The 17098-nt window shown below is 40.1% G+C and overlaps 1 protein-coding gene across 3 annotated transcripts; it reads left to right on the plus strand.

Annotated features, from left to right (window-relative positions):
• Positions 1-183: 183 nt before the first annotated feature.
• Positions 184-15061, plus strand: HMMR (hyaluronan mediated motility receptor). 3 transcript variants are annotated; one of them, XM_086621556.1, is made up of 18 exons: positions 184-242; positions 1370-1464; positions 2082-2158; positions 2981-3061; positions 3800-3988; positions 4307-4393; positions 4637-4737; positions 6705-6779; positions 7784-7962; positions 8771-8919; positions 9235-9449; positions 10063-10179; positions 10985-11143; positions 12815-12967; positions 13076-13175; positions 13408-13584; positions 14102-14264; positions 15042-15061. In XM_086621556.1, exons 1-18 carry the CDS (start codon positions 184-186, stop codon positions 15059-15061), a joined length of 2196 nt encoding a protein of 731 aa, XP_086477682.1. The 3 variants fall into 3 exon arrangements, with proteins under 3 accessions (XP_086477682.1, XP_086477683.1, XP_086477684.1); XM_086621557.1 differs by having other exon boundaries at positions 184-229; positions 1366-1464; positions 10042-10179; XM_086621558.1 differs by having other exon boundaries at positions 184-229; positions 1366-1464.
• Positions 15062-17098: the final 2037 nt, after the last annotated feature.

Consider the following 17098-nt stretch of genomic DNA (forward strand, 5'->3'; position numbering starts at 1 on the left):
CATGCGCACAGCGCAGCCGCGGCGGCCCGCCCGCCCTCCCGCACGGCCCGGAGCGCAGTGCGCATGCTCCCCGTCAGGGGGCTGACTGGTCGGGCGCGCCTCGAAAGGGAGGAGGTGATTGGCCGCGCGGGGCGCGCGGGGGCCGTTAGTCCCTTTGAACGCGGGGGGCGCCGCGCTGCCGCCATGGCGTTCGCCAGAGCTCCGCTGCGGCGCTTCAACGAGAGCTCCGGTACGTGCGCGGCGGCGGCTGCTGGCGCGGCGCGGGGGGCGGCCGGGTCCTCCGTGGTGGTCCCTGAGGGAAGGGGGGCCGGGTGGCGGTTACTTCCGCGTGTCCTTCTTCGGCGGGGAGGGGGGGGGGGGTGGTGTCTGTAACAGCGTGTTTGAGAGCTGAGAGCCTCTTGTCCGAGCTCTCGCAGGCGTCTCCTCTGGAGGATAAAAACTCCGAGTTAAAGTCGAATTCTGGCCGTAGGTAAACGGCTACTGAACGTATCAGTGAGCATGTGTGTGCGTAGGGAGTAAATGAGAGTGACAAACCACGACTTGCCTCCTGATGTCGTGACACAGCGACACGGGAGGGACGCGCGGAGCTGGTCACAGCGGCCGCTCCGAGCGCTGCAGCGCCTGAGGGCGCTTCGGATGCTCCGGTTTCCCCCGGTGAGTTCTTGGCGGCGGCCGAAAGTCTCCGCTGCTGCCACCAGTTCTCCCACTCAGTGGAGCTGCTCTCCTGTGCAGAGCTGGGCAAGGAGACGAGCGTTTGCTGGGCTCGAGACCCCCCTGGCTGTGCCCGCAGTCGTATGAAGGGTTTGTAGCCATCTCGTTTTGGTCTGCAGTTTCCCTTAAAATTGTTCATTTTTAAAAACTACTTGTAATTTTTTAAGAACAGTTTAAGTAACTCAGTTCTTTGATGGAAGAGTTTGGCATTCAATAATATCTAAGTAGTCTCTCCTAAATTGAAAGATATGCTAAAAAAAAAGACCCAGTTAAGTTTCCTTTTTATCCTTTAACACTTTAGACTGGCTTTTCCACCAATTAGTATAAAGATCTTATAACCCTTTGGGGTGTTTGTTTATGGAAGTTAATGCGCTGCTGTTGCTAGTGAGATGCCTTGCTATAATTGTATATGTAAATTACTATTTTCAGTTATGCTAGTAGTGTAGTAAATTAACACTTTCCTCCACCATGTGTGCTGCATGTTTTCTTTGTGTTTATGGGGAGGGTGAGGAGAACTGAGACTTTGTTGGTTGGAGTGTTTTTTCCTTTTGAAGCAGATTAACTTAGATGTGTTACAAGCCTCAACTCACTGAAGTTGCAAACCCTATCATTTCTTGTAATAGCTCTCTGCTGTTCTGAAAATCTCATTTCTAGTATGTACCCCACTGCGAGGATCCTGTGATGTTAAATCTTCAGATGCACTCAAATGTTCTCTGTCCTCTGAAACATGTCAACGGGTTAGGAAACAGAAGAGTAAGTAGTCTGAAATGTTACACAGAACACAATGGTTCAATATCTTCAAATGCTCCAATTGTTAATGCTTACATGCCCTTACTGCTCTGTTGTTGTTTAGAAATTGTTTCATGCTGTGGGGTCTCACTGCCTACCTTTTAGCTCAAGGGGATAGCAGCTGTAAAAACATGTCTAACTGAATGTTCTGAAAATAGCTTTTTTTATGTGACTTATGCTAATTAGGGAGACATGGAGATTAAATGATTTAACTACTTCATTAACCTTGTTTTTAGTGATATTTTCATGGCTTTTTCACATATAAAACATCTCTTAGTTGAAAACTGACAACACACATGTGATGGTGGGGGGATACTTGGTGGGAGCTGAATTTTCAAAACTGGCTGTCATCTGGTAGTCTCTCTAAACTCTGTCAAGTGCCCAGATGGTTAATATTGAACTGCCTGATTGCAGCAGGAAAACAGCTGGCACTGGGTTGTGAAGCAGATAGTCTATTAATCAGTCAGCATTCTGTCTTGTGTATTAAAAGTCAAATAACCTTGCCTAGTTTAGTTGAATGTCCTTCACTGTGTGCATACACACCCTCTTCCTTCACCATTCTTTTCTGCATCCTTCTGCAGGTGAGACAAATCTGAACGGTGAGAAGAGTGCACCTACCCCTGTAACTGGAAGGAGACTTGCATCTCTTGGATCAACAGTAAGGCTCTTCTGTAGTGTTTGTAGCACTGTTAAATTCCAGCTAAACCTCACTGTGACTAGTTAAATCAGGTAGCCCCTTTGTATAATTACTATTAACCTACCTGAGTAAGCTATGAAGCAAATTACGGTGCCTATATTCCACAGTAAAGAACATGGAAAAATGAAATAGCAGTGTCTTTGGGAATCACATGATGATTACCTGGGGCTACAGAGTGGCTTCTTGTCTTCGGTGTTACAATGTTGGGCAGTTTTGCCTCTTGCTCACCATGTAATTATAGCGTGGCTGCTTCTTTTTAAGAAGATGGTGTTTCCACTTTCGTATGGTGGACAGGGCAGAGCAGAAACTTAGTGATGCAAGAAACAGAGGATGATACTGTATATACAGGTTCTCAGTGCAGTGTGCGAGGATATGGATTTGAGAATGCAGAGATTAACTCGTTGAAAAAAGGTAACCCTGACTTGCTAGTTTGTAGCATGATGTAAGACGAAATTCTGCAAACAAACCTGTGGTTAAGAGATGAAAGTGTTTTTGATTTCGGGGATGCTAGCTTCTCAGACTTTCTTAATCTCCTTTCTGTTGTAGTGGCAAGGAGCTGTCTATTCAGAGTAATGGTTATGAGAAAGTACAGTGGTAAAGCCCATCCTAACCTGATGCTTGTCTGCCCTGTGGCAGGGAGATGTTCACTTTTTATTTCATGTGTGTGTATCTTTAATAGTATTGTCTGTATGAAGGCATCCACTCTTAAGTTTAACTCTGTTGTTAAACTAGTATGCAGCTAGAGATCAGTTTAAATGTTTCTAATGCATCTGTTTTCAAAAGCCAGCTAATAGGACTCTGAAGCCTAAAAAAGATCTTATCCTTATGAAAGAGAAGAAGAAACAGAAGACACTGGAGAAGGAGGTATGAATGCATTATGTGAGTGCAATCCTATAATATGTTTCTCACCATAATAAAAAATACAAGCTGGTAAAATTGGCTGCTTCTGCATTACATAGCATACAAGTAGTTTGCAGACTGCTCTGTGGAGATTATCAAATGATATGGTAAGTAGAAAATACTGGATTTGTGATGGAATTACAGTAATTCCTACTGATTATGATCATCTATGCAACCAGTCTTTTTGGTTTTCTTTCTTTTTAAAAAGGGGAACCAAGTCCTATGTTCTCTACCCCAAAAAGGTTCTATTTAACAACTGTTTGCTGAGATTTTGCTTTATAATAGGTACAATTTTAAAATGTAAGAGGCAGCTAGCTTTTCCTTATCAGTACACTTCTGTGTACTAGTCTGTGCCTCATGTGTCTCCAGTGTCACATTCCGCCTTTCCATTCCACAGCCAAAGAGGAGAGTTGACTTCTGTTGCAAGTTGAAGCTAAAATTATTCCAACATGTTGTATTGGCTCAGTAGCATGAAATAAGTCAGATGAAATGCTAGGGCTGAAAATCCGTGGTGCATAATAAGAGAATTGTGGTGATTCTGTTATTTCCTTTCCTGTGAATGACAGAATTGAAGATAAATATTCTGAATGAAAGTTAAGACAGTTTGGATATTTAGCCTCTGCAAGGAAACCACAGGCATAAACTAATGTTATTTAAGAAGAACAATAGAAGGAATTAAAGAAAATACATTTTTTGTTTTAGATTCGTGCATTAGTGAGAGAGCGTGGAGAGCAGGATAAAAAACTTCAGGCTCTGGATGAAGATTTTGTCAAGATTGAAGCAAAGCTGAGTGCTGCAGTTCAGGAGAAAACATCTCTTTTGGCAAATGTTGCATGTCTCAAAAAACAGCTTCTGGAATTAACAAGAACCAATGAACTACTGAAGTCAAAGGTATTCAGATAAATCAGTGCATATTTGCTTTGCCTTTGCTGTTATTAAGCTCCCTGGGCAAGAGGAGACTTTAGTTGCTGATCAGCATCTATTATCACATCCTTCCTGCTCCTTCATTGGCACAGGGATAGAGCATGTCTGGTTTGGGATCTTGCGTGCTTCTGCACAAAGACAGAGTGGGACTCGCTGACCTTCCTCTCAAGGCTGAGTAGAGATGAGTGTTGCGGATGGGACAGGGATGCTTTTAAAAAAGCTTGTGTGAAGAGTAATTCAGATGAAGGAGTTATGCTTAACGGTTTTATGTTCATCTCTAACAAGCTGTCTGAAGATGGTGTGCAGAAGAAAATGAGCAGCCTATGCATGGAGCTAATGAAGCTCAGAAACAAGAGGGACGCTAAGGAAAAGGTATGACCACTCGCACTGCACAGGGGAGTAATTCTGTGCTGCTCAGGAACAGGCACTGCAGGGCTTACAACAGAACTGCAGATCATGGTTTGTTTCTGTCTCCAACTTGTTAGTTTCTTCTGCTTTCTATGGAGTGAAAATCATTACTTTGTGCTTATGAATTAAAGTTTACCTCTGTTTTTTATACTATGAATTATTTTACTTAATCTCATTTTTATGGTAATATCTGTCTTTTTTTTAAAGACTGCACTTGCAAAGCAGGAAGATATGGAAATGAAGCTGCAGGAAGTGCAAAGGAATCTAGAGCATTCGAAAGGAAAAGTAGCGCAGTTAGAAGAAAAACTGTAAGTAGTAAGGAAGGGAATTGACTTAGCTGACGTCATCTAGCTGTGATTACATGCTTATACCTTATAGCAAGCATGTAGTCTAGGGAAAATACAAACTGTCTCCATACTGAGAAGGAACAGAAATTATTAGTATTTGTGACCTGGAAAAAATTGATGGATTGAAGTTTTGGGAACTGCAGTATTCTTATAGAATGAACAAGGTTCAACAAGGCCAAGTGCAAGGTCCTGCACATGGGTTGGGGCAATCCCAAGCACAAATACAGGCTGAGTGGAGAATAGATTAAGAGGAGTCCTGAGGAGAAGGACTTGGGGGTCCTGGTGGAGAAGTTCAAGAGGAGCCAGCAATGTGCACTCAGAGCCCAGAAAGCCAGCTATCTTGGGCTGCATCCAAAGAAGCGTGGCCAGCAGGTCGAGGGAGGTGATTCTGCCCCTCTACTCTGCTCTCATGAGACCCCCACCTGCATTACTGAGTTCAGCTCTGGGGCCCCCAAGATAAGAACATAGAGCTGTTGGAGCAGGTCCAGAGGAGGGCCACAAAGATAATCTGAAGGCTGGAGTATCTCTCCTATGGAGACAGGCTGAGAGAGTTGTAGGTGATTCAGCCTGGAGAAGAGAAGGCTCCAAGAAGACCTAGCAGCTTTCCAGTACCTAAAGGGAGCCTTCAAGAAAGCTAGGGAGGGATTTTTTCCAAGGGTGTGTAGTGATAGAACAAGGGGTAATGGATTTCAACTGAAAGAGGAGAGATTAATATTACCTGTAAGGAAGAAATTCTTCCCTCTCAGGGTGGTGAGGCACTGGAACAGGTTGCCCAGAGAAGCTGTGGATGCCCCATCCCTGGAGCTGTTCAAGGCCAGATTGGATGGGACTTTGAGCAACCTGGTGTAGTGGAAGGTGTCTCTGCTCATGGCAGGGGGTTTTGAACTAGATGATCTTGAATGTTGCTTTCAACACAAACCATTCTATGATTCAATGTACATAGAAAATATTGTTCCTCTAGTGTATCTAATCTTCTTCAAAAAGACAAATCATATCATCTCAACCCTTTGTCTTCCAGTGTAATACAGGTGGAGTTTACTTGGGTATGGGGTGAGGAGGGAAGACATAGATCTTGAAAAGGATTGTCATTTATCTTGGAGTAAGATATTCATGTAGATTGGATACTTCAGTGTCTGGCCTTTTAGACCAGTAAGTTTGGAACAAGCAAAAATGAAAAAGCACTGGACCTGAAGTAGAGATCCTAATTCAGCAGCCAGGCATTTGACACAGATTCAATGAACACATGCGTGTTCTCCAACTAGATGTAGTGAAGAGCAGTTGTGGTGCATTCCAAGTTGCTTCATAGTAGCCACTCTTGTGAAGAAAAGCAACTGCAAAGTGGAGCAGCTGTATGTAGAAAGAGTTGCAAATCAACACTTTGTATTCTGCCCAATAACCTCATTTGGCACACAGGAACAGTGTGCTAATATGTAGGCTATTTCTAAAGATGGTAACCTGAGAAGGATGAACTTGTAAGGTATGTTTTATTTCAGTTTTGCGTGAGTGACACTGCAGCATCCTTATGTTTTCTGCATTTACTTAACATCCAAGTGATCACATATGAGCTGAGTTTTTATACTTAGAGTTAAAATACAGAAAGCTAATAACGCAGGCAGTGCAATTCACAAAGGGAGGCAATGATAATTTGTCTAGCTAATGGAGCTGTGCTAGCATACTTGCTTGTGGCAGAATGTGACTCAGCATCTTTACTACAAATGAGAAGACGACATGGAACAAGTATCAAAAGAGGGTAGAATCACCTTTTAGAGCCAATACCAGTTTGTCAGCAAAACTGGATTATGAAAAGTATCTGTTATTACTAAGTCATGATTCAATAATTTATTTCAACTTGCTTATCTGTAAACAAATAGCTTATAAGTAGCTCTGAATTGCTTAAATAGATCCTCATGAGAACTTCCTGGTTTTAGGTCTGCTACTGAGAGAGAGAAAGTTGAAGAGAAGTCTGACACTGAAAAACTCCTGGAATATATCACAGAGCTCAGGTAATGACAAATTGGATAAGTGTTGGACAGGATAAGTTAAAAGTCAGTAAAACTAAGCCTTGTTTATGACAGGTGAAGTAGAACCTTGGCAACAATTCTGTTGAACAGTATTAGACTAGAAGGGGAAATGAAATCAGTTTTTCCACACAATGGAAAGGAGTTTTGAGATACTCTAATTACCTTCCTAAATGCCTCTGTTTTTCTGGGCTAAGGAATACTGTGCAAGAGTTTGGTATCAGTGTCTTGAAATCATGTTTTTAGCCTAAGCTATTTGTACATGAATCAAGCTAAGTCCTTTTCCTCTCAGGTACTGGCAGTAATGTCTTTCAGCCCTTGCTTGTAAAACAATGTACAGAAGGGCAAAAATAACCCTAAATCTTGGCTCTCCGTGAACTTTGCGGTACTCTCATCTGCCTTTAAGAGTTGTGATGAATTATATATGTATAAGCATCAGTCTGATTGTAAAAATTACTAATCCAGTGCTTCATAACTGATGGAAACTCTAATCGGTCTTCACAGTAATGTGTCCCTAGCCCAGAACATGGTGAAAATCAAGTGTTTTAAGTCAACTAGTTCACACTTTGCCCTCCCTGCTGTCAATTTATTCATTAAGAGATTCTTCAATTAAACCAGAATCTCAGATATACAGCCAGTTATTCTTGTCTGGTTTATGAAGATGTATGCTTTTCTGTCAAAACTAAGCTTTGTAAAAAAAACCTGGATGTAACAGTCATCTGTACATCAAGTGTAGTGGCTAAATCTGGTTTTAATCAAGCCTTTATTTTATTTGTGTGTTTGTATATGGTTATTTATTTAAAACATCAGTGTTGATTAATTTCTTATGTTAATTAACTTGTCTCAATGTGCAAAATTTGCTTTTGGGAAAGTAGGTGAAGGCTGTTTCCTGTTGGAAACAACAGTTCTAAGTGTTTTTTCCATTGTTCTGAAGTGTAAGTTTACAAACACAATTTAGTGGTGACTAATTCCTGAGTTTTCTCCTACAGCAGTGTTGGAGAAACAGTTGAGAAGTACAAACTAGATCTTGTCCAGATGGAGGAGACCCTGATAAAGAAAGACCAAGATATTGGGATACTGAGGAATACTCTCAAAACAAAAGAGGAAGAGTCACTTAAACTGATAAAAGAGCTTAATGAAAGGTGTCAATTGCTTGAACAAGAAAAAGGTAATTATTAGTGCTTGTGTGCTGTTCACAAATGTGGGATCACTGACTTGTGTTAAAGCATTTCAAACAGGTTTGTTCTAAAATGTTGGTTTAGACTTGTTTGTTCCAAGTCAAAAATCATGTATCTCAGCTCCAGCTGAATTTTTTAACAGTTTATAACAAATATGAAAACTACCTTGGATTTGATGTCTGTTAAGTCTAAATTTGTGTTTCCATGGAGGGTTACAAAGGTAGACAGTATAGAATGAAAATTGTTTACATAGTAGGAATGGCTTTAATCTGAAAGCTGAACACAACTGACTTGTTCCTCACTCTTGATTGAGAAGCAGTATGATACTGTCTCAATCCACTGTTAGCAGCTTGTGCACTGAGGTATTGGGAATGTTTCTAGGAATCCTTCTTTACCTTTTTGCCCCCTCTCTCCCAAAACCAGCAGCCCTGCAGCCTGAGACTCGTACTCAGTTCTCTCTGTACTAGTTGGCTTGTAAGTGCTGGTATTATGTAGAAGAAACTTTGGGGAAATCACTGAATTGTTTTTCCCTGTTGTTTTGATGAAGTCTAATTGCTTGATCCAAAGATTCCTGCTGTTAAAATTATTTTTCAAGTGGTGTACTTTGAGCTGGTTTTGAGGAGTTTCCAGATAGTTTAAAGATTTGGTTTTGCTTTGAGTTTTGTGGTTTTTTTTTTTCCCCACCACCTTGCCTAACTAACTTTAAAGCTCAAATGGAAGTACTATGAAGAATAGATGCTTTAGTTCTTTGAAGACTGAGAAAGGAATTTGTGTTAAATTGACAATTTCTCTATGCAGAGAAAGAGTTGTCTGAGAGCAGAGGAAAAATTCTGAGTATGAATGCTGAGATAGAAGACCTGAAAAAGAAAATTGGCTTAGAAGAACAAGAACACCAAAAACTGCTACAGAAACATGAGGACATGGTCTCTCAGCTGCAGCAAGAGAAGGTAGATAAAGACTGTAAATTAGTCTAAACACAAACTCTAATCCCAGTGACTGGCACTAAAGGTTCTGATTTTGGTTACACAGGAGATTGCTGTGTTAATAATGGTCTAATCTGTGGAATGTACAAGTGGGTACTGGCCAGCAGAAACTGTGTGGCCTAATATTTCTTAAGAATCATAGCTTGTATGATGGTTATTTTTGTTCTTCCTGTGGATCTGACCTCATTGTTGTACTTTACGGCTTGAATATTGCAAAGTAGCCTTCAATATCTAGAAAAGTACTGGTATTTTTAAAGTCTGTGATGCTCTGGCATGCAGGAGTCATCTGCATCAATGCACCAGAAGTTACAAGAGTTTCAAGACGAGGTAAGAAGTGAGAGACATCTTCTTGAAGAAGAACTGAATGATACGATGAATGAGCTGAATAAATTACATGCCAAAGAGAAGAAAGCTGAAAAGCTGGTGAAGCAGTTGGAACAAGAAGTTAAATCTCAAGCTCTTGAACTTGCACGGATGGAAGTAAAGTTGAAAGGGTTTGTGAACTAAATTTTCTGATTCTAAAGCTTTGAAAGGAAAAATGTTAAATCAGTAGCGTTTAAAAAAAAGCTTTGAGCCTAGTACAGATTTTAAAGATGTGAACAGATCTTAATTTATTTCTTGCTGGTTGTTGATTATTGGTAGCAATTAGACCTAATCCAGCTGAGTGACTTGAATCTGTTTTATATTGTCTTAAGACCACTTAATTAGTGTGCTGAGACATGTCTGAAATGGCAGTACTGTAGTAATATGATATTGCTGTGAAGGGTGAGCTACCTGCATGTTGTATTGGATGCTTCTGCCTTGCAGAGGGCAATGACCAGGCAAGATTTTCAAGCAAGTTGTTTCTTCTTTTCACATTTTGAAAGTCTACTGTGACGTGTTCAATCTTCTATAGCTGCCTTGGAAAATAAGGGGAGGGAGAAATGCTTAGTTAAATCTGCTGTGAAGATTATGCCTTAATACTTGAGAAGTTGTGGCAGAGAAGTTACTGGTTTGTCATAGTTAAATTACTGCTGCTGTTGCAAGCCTTCTGTAACTGATAACAGCATTTGGTAATGCATTCAGACATACTTAACTCCAGCGTAGAACGCTGAATTTTTATTTCAGGAAGAATGCTGAGTTGGAGCAAACCAATGAAATGCACAATAAAGCTGTTTTGCAAATCCAAGAAGAGCATAGCAATACATTGCATAAACTTGGACAGACTGTTGCTGAGTTGGAAAGGTATATAAGATTCAGTAAGATCTAGGACAGAGATTATCTTTAATATTACTGTAAAATATGCTGTTTGTTCATGTGTCTTTGTACTTAACACTGTGTACGAGCATTGGTACAGTATTAGAGTAGAGAATTTTGTGATGCAGTATTTGATGGCATTAAGAAATTGATTTATTTCTTTTGAGTACTAATCAAGTGTAATTACATACTGGGCATCTAGTTCAGGAAACAATGATTCTTCTTCCGAAGTGTAACTGATGGGAACACTGAAGTGCTCTTGAATCTCAATGAGAGTTGTAACTAGTGATGATGTTCTCTTTGCACTAAAATCTCCTGCGAAAAGGCTTCTTGTTTACACTCAAAACTCGCACTGAATAGAGATTGTTTTCCTACAGTTCTTGCAGATCTTCTGAAAACATTCAGGTTGTGGAAGTAATAAAAAAACAATACTCTTATTGCTAAGTATGCAAGGTACCCATGAAGGATCAAGGGGCACATATGCCAATGCAAGCTGCTGGTAGTAGGTCTTTTGGTGTTTAAAATAAGCTGTAGATATAGTAGGTCTTTTGTTTTTACAATATCTACCAAAATGTGAAAATATTTGTATCACAGAATTTGTCAGTGTTACTGCTTATGGCTTTATGGAAATGTGGTTTTTTCTTTAATCAGTGCTAGAACACTGCCATATCTCGAGATTATAAAATCTTACACTTGTTAGCATGAGCTCGTATTCCTCTTATAAGGCCCGAACATGTCAATCTGTATCTTGTCTAAAGTAACAAGATGTTTCTTATTTGCATTGTAATACCAGCTACAAGAAGACAATAGCTGAAGAAATATGCAGTCTTAAACTGGAGAACACCTCTCTGCAAGAAGAAGTTGCCAACTTAAAAAAAATAGGCCAAGATAATCTACAGCTGCTTCATGAAGCAGAATACATGAAAAACAAAGCAAAAGAAGAATGTGCAAGGTACTAGACAGACAAACTTTTCCCTAAGCTAAGGAACGCCAACTAAGGCTGCTGCCTTAACTAGAACTTCACGTGGTGCTCAACCAAACAAAATCAGTATTTGGTGTAAGCTTTTCTTCTTTTTCCCAATGCAAAGAGTTGAAAATATTGATAGACACAATTCATTAAGTTTATATACCTTAGGATACTGGTTTGTTCAATCACTTCGACATTTCCTTTGTGTGGAACATGCAAGAAAAGGAATATACTTAATTGAACTACATGGGAATATTGTCTTTATCAGAAATATCAGTTACAGTGACTGCTCCACAAATGGGATCCACAGGGGCAGACAAACAAGTTCCTAATGCAGGGCTTGCCCTTTGTCATTCTGAATAAAATGTCGCCTCAAATTCTGCTCACAAGCAGATGCCAATTAACCATCCATGAATTATCACTCTATGGTGAGGTAAACAAATGTTCTGTCTCTGCCTAAAATGAAGCACCACAGTGCAGCTGATGAGTAGTAACACCCAAAGAGTTGTCTTATGCCACTAGCTGAGGATGTATTTCTGTGACTTAACAGCAGCTCAGTGATGTGTGTTCTCCTTCCAGCTCACTCCACAGTGTGAGAAAGTCCCTTGCTGTGGGCAACTAACTGGCTATTTAAGAAAGTGGGGGAGTTGGGTCTTAAAAGGCCCCAGTGTACTGTCCCCAGAATTAGGCAACAGTGGTAGCTGCCTGTACATGGGTTGCATTACAGAACACAGTGTGAATGTGCTGGAAGATTTCCTTCCCCACTCCTTTTAATGCTGTTCCTAGCTAGCTTCTGAAGTTGAAGCTGGATTTAAGTCAAAAACTATGCTCTACTCTAACTGTGGCATGTGGATAAGTGTCTTAACTGCATTAAAATGCTGTTTTGGCCAAACTGAACCAAGCATTTCTGATCTTCCAACTCTTTGATTTATAAAATGCCTCTGTAAAGTTTTGTCATGTTCTGCTGTCTTGTTAACCCACACCCAGTATATTAAGATTATTCAAAGGCTAAGTACAGCTTACCCCATCTTATTTTAAAACACCTGTGCTGTTTAAGATGTTGCCCTTTCTTTCCTCCCACCTGCTTAATAATGCCTTGGGTTTCTGTTAGAGCTGGTAAAAAAAAAAAAACACAACCCACAAACACAGCTGAAGCGTTATTTCCTGTTTGATTTGCTAGTTAAGTGTGGCAGGGAAAGGATTCTCAGTTTCCACCTAGGTGATACAACAAACAGCTGAGGCTGCAGAGGGAAGACAATGCTTTAGGTGTAGAGTTTCTGAAGCCTTGAGTACATCCATGCTGAACAGTCTTTAGGCTCTACTTGAGCAAACCTCTGCATGTAAAGTCTAATTACTAAACTATCTTCCACTAATAGGTGCTGGCATTACAGAGTCATAAATAAGAAACATGATTTGTCTTTGCTTCAAAAGCACAGGTTGCTTCCTTGTAGGAGAAACTAAAAATATTGCAGGTCTTGAACTTGATTGCTTTCTGTATTGTTCCTTTCTTGTAGCACTGTGTGTGCAAACCTTTATTTCAGTTATTCTACTAACAGCTTTTCAATCATGGTTACTTGTGTTTCCAGATTTAGAGTAGTGTAGGAAAAAAAAAAAGGAAATTAAAGGGTTCATTAAGGATGGATGATATTTTCTCAGGATGCTTTCAGAAGTCCAGACAAAGCTGGCACTAAAAGAAGCAGAAACAGAGAGAACAAAAGAGACTTGCCTTGCACAAATGACTAAACTTCAGGAAAAAATGGAAGAGGAAACTGAAGATTTGAAAAGAAAACTGGAACTGGAAAGATCAAGGTGACTTCTCAAAATAAACATGCGTATTATAGCCCATGGAAATTTTAGTGTGAAGAAGTGCTGAGAGCTAACAAGGAACATAATGAAACTCCACTTCCTGCTTTTTAGGAAAACCATAAATGAAGATGTGACCTCTAGCTTAAAAGAAGAGATCAAGACCTGGTGTAATCTATATGAAGATTTACATAACAAAACTAAGCCTTTTCAGGTGTGTTATGAAGTAGATGTTTATTATTATCTGTTGACTTAAGACTTGTGCAGTTGACTCAATTTCTGCTTTTGAAGTAAACATGCTGTTTCCTGTTCCAAGGCATTTATCCTGCAACAGTTTCCCTGAGTCAGCTATTCCCCTTCCAAAACCAATCTATCCTGTACTTTTCAGTTCAGTAGAAAGCTATGTTTAATTTAGAGATTTCTAAAAGATTCAATATATATTTCAGCAACAACTAGATGCATTTGAAGCAGAGAAGAATGTGCTCTTAAATGAGCATGGTGCAGCCCAAGAAGAACTGAATAAACTAAGTGATGCATATGCTAAACTACTTGGCCACCAGAACCAGAAGCAAAAAATCAAGCATGTTATGAAGTTGAAGGAAGAGAATACCCACCTGAAGCAGGTTTGTGAAGTGAAAAGTTACAAATCTTTAAGTTATTTGTTTGCTTGATTCCTTTGTTTGTTGCTCTAGATACTTAATAGACTAATCCTGCAAGATACTTGCTTAAATTCCCTGCAAGAGCTAGATTAGAGCCACTGGCATCCAGAAACACCAAGAGAATCTGGTTTAGTTTTGACTGAATATGTGCTGTGCAGAGGTATCACCAGTGCAAATAACTACCTCTGCTCTTAGCTTGGTTTTTCTTACCTCTTTTGAAGGTTCAAGACTGTAAACTATCTACAAAAAGCAACAACTGAAAGTTTCAGGCTAGCGTGCTGTTTAGTGGTGTTACACAGCAAGTATACGATGGTGCTGGTTTCTCTATACCTGTATGTTTGGTTTTGCTTTGGTTTTTTTATGACACCACTAATCATGTATATGTTTGTGTTTAGTACTCCTCAAAGGCTACTTCAGTACATGATGAAGCAGGCTTTTCTCCTATTCATAATCTAACTTGCAAGTATTACGTTTCCTTTAGGATGTCTCAAAACTGCGTGCGTTGCTAGCAAAAGAAAAGCAAACCAACAGAAATCTCCAGGAGCAACTCTATGCAATTCAGGGCATCAGACGTTTTGATCCTTCCAAAGCTTTCCAGCATGATAGCAAGGAAAATATTCCTCCAAAAACTCCTCTTAAAGAAGGTAAGTTTAGATATTGATGTAACCATGTCCTTATACCTCTTCAACTTAACCAAAGAACACGTGAGAGTCTTGGTTAGCCTGCTGCATTTGGGGGAGAGAGGAAAATGGTATCTCCTGTGTGTATGACAGCAGATGTCGGAAGGCTGCTTCAATGGGGCACTTCCAGTGTACTGTTGGCTATTGCACTTTCCAGCCCAGTGTCTTACAGCCTGACCTGAGCAGGTGGTGTGTCAGGTCAGACAACAGTGTGGTGGACAGGAGGGAAGGGGAAGGAGTGGGTTTCAGAGGATCAGCTGGTACGTGTGATCTGGCAAGGTGTGACCTTTGTTTTGCCAATGTGTACCACCCACAGTGTTCCTTCTGTCATACAGCTTGCACGTCACAGCTGGTCAGGTGATAGGCAGTGTCTCCTGCATTGGTGGCAGGGATAAAAGTGGCTGAACCAGAGGTTGGAGTCCTGGTTCTTTAGTTGCTACCTGGCAGGACCTTATGCTGCTGTAGATGCAAAGGTAAGACACAAAAAGCCTGCAGATAAAAGTGGAGGGAAAGATGGCAAGAGCACAGGGATGCATGAAGGGAAGCAGTATAGGAGAGAGCGTGGGAGGGTATAGGCCTCAATCAGACCTTCATTTTACAGTACATTCCAGGGTCTGAAATTGTAACTTACCTGTTATGTGCATTCTAGTGCCTTCCTCTCCCCCAGCAGACAGAAAACTACTTATTGTAGTGGGAGCAAGAGTGAAAAAAACCCAACTTAATAACATTTTTCCATTGCAGGTAATAAAAACAAAATTTAATGTCTTCCTGGTGTAAAGAAAAATACCATAAATCACCAGAAAATTAATGTGCTATGGAAGATTTCCAGACTATTTGTTGTTCGAGGTGAACTTGGATGCTGTATATAATATAAACTAGTAGTACTAGAGAAATGGTATAAAATGATATGTTTTAGAAAAGCTATGTTTGGTCATACTCTCAGGCAGATGCCGTATGTTCCAGATTCCTGGCAACATTGCTGCACTCTTCAACACTGAAAAGTACTCACTGTTACTTTTTCGTGCTGAAGCTGCTTGGTTTGTTTTTGACAGAGCAGCTTAGGTTCAGAAGAGGTGAATAAGCACTAGAGAATAAGGATGACAAATGAAATCGGATTTCATGAAAAATCTTTTTTTGCGTCTCTCATGTTCACAATTTCATGTTAAATCAGTTTTGCTGTTCATGGTTGTTTCAATACCAAGGGCAGGAATCCTGTCAAGAGACCCTTTGTCCTTGGTGGCCTACATAATATAGAACAATGTAGAAAATTGGACTGTACAGTTAGTTTTTATGTTCTTAATGGGATGTATATTCAGGACATGCTAATTTAAATCCTGGGGCTAGATATTGCAGCTGTTGATCTTCAGGAGAGGATTTTCAGGTCAAACTCAAATTGACTGCATTTACCCAAATGTTTGCATACTGTGTTGAAGTTTAGTGTCTGAAGAGAAATGTCTATTTTATGAATTCTGTGCTCACTGGACTTGTAAATTGTCACAGTATCTTTGCAGCCAGCTGTTGTAACTGATCAATGCTACGTGAAGGGGAATAAAACCAGGACTTGTCTGGATGGGGTGGGAGGACATCCACTGTGCATGTGTTCATTGTACAGGCTTGACTTTTGGCAAGGTGGAAAGAATCTGTTTAATTGTATCTATAATTAAGAATATTTTAGCACAATAAAAGTTTTAATTTCAAGAATTTGTCTATTATACTACTGGAACTCTAGTGAAACATGGAACGTGATGTCCTTGTTACTGTATCTACTAATATCCTGCAAATGGGGGTGCAGACACAAAGCTTAGCATGTGGAATATATTGCCATTTATACTGGCATTACAAGCTTACAGGGAATTGATAGTTCCTAGGAAATGAGCTACCAAAAATACATATTAAGTTCAAGGAAAGAAATTGCCAGGTCTTGTCTGTTAATGTAATCTTTGGGAATTTGCTAGATAGAATTTATGAAGACTGGGGATAAGGATTAACTTGAGATATTTGAATTAAGAAATAATTAGTGTTCGATTTAGCAGTTTGCTTGAAGTGTTGAGAGGCATGTTTTAGTAAGGAAGTAGCTAAAAGAAATTAATACTGGAGTTTTCTCTCCTTTGTGGAGAAAAAGATAAAAACTTTCTTATCTGAAAGACGTAAACTGGGTAAAAAACTGTAGCGGAAATGTGCATTAGTTTGTCTCATCTGATGAGAAGGGTCTTACTAGAAATCCTGATGTTACACGGCCTGTGTGTCCACTAGTCAGTGGATGCCAAGTGAGCACTTGGTTAAACTAAACTCCATCTAGTGAGCAGCAGGGGAAAGAGGGATGAGAGGGTGGTGGGGAAAATCCGTAAACAACTGAAAATGGCTGTTGTACCCATGGGGATTTTAAAGGCAAAATCACTATTGGTAAATCAGAATGTCGATGTCTGAAAAGCCTTGTGCCAAAAAATGACATCCTTTAACGTGTGTTTGAAGGTGTTTTATTTCTAGAGAGATTAGGGCCAGTGGATGATAACAGAGGACTCCACAACACTCAAACATGGAAAAGGGGACACTGAGTTAAGGTGCATTTGCATTTGAACCTCATATTTGTTGTCATGTCCCGCATCCAGTTAGTGAGTTTGTCAAAGGGTGAAAGTGTATCAAGTGAAGCCAAGTACTGCAGATATCACAGGACTACGCGTTTATGATGGCTACATACTTTTTCCATACAGCCTCCATTCTTCAGTCTTTCTACCTTAATTGGCAGTTTTGCCTAAGTGTAATTGAAAATCCTTTTTAGACTATTGGGAGCATGTTTA

Source organism: Tauraco erythrolophus, chromosome 16 (genome assembly GCF_009769465.1).
Source record: "Tauraco erythrolophus isolate bTauEry1 chromosome 16, bTauEry1.pri, whole genome shotgun sequence".
Lineage (NCBI taxonomy): Eukaryota > Metazoa > Chordata > Aves > Musophagiformes > Musophagidae > Tauraco > Tauraco erythrolophus.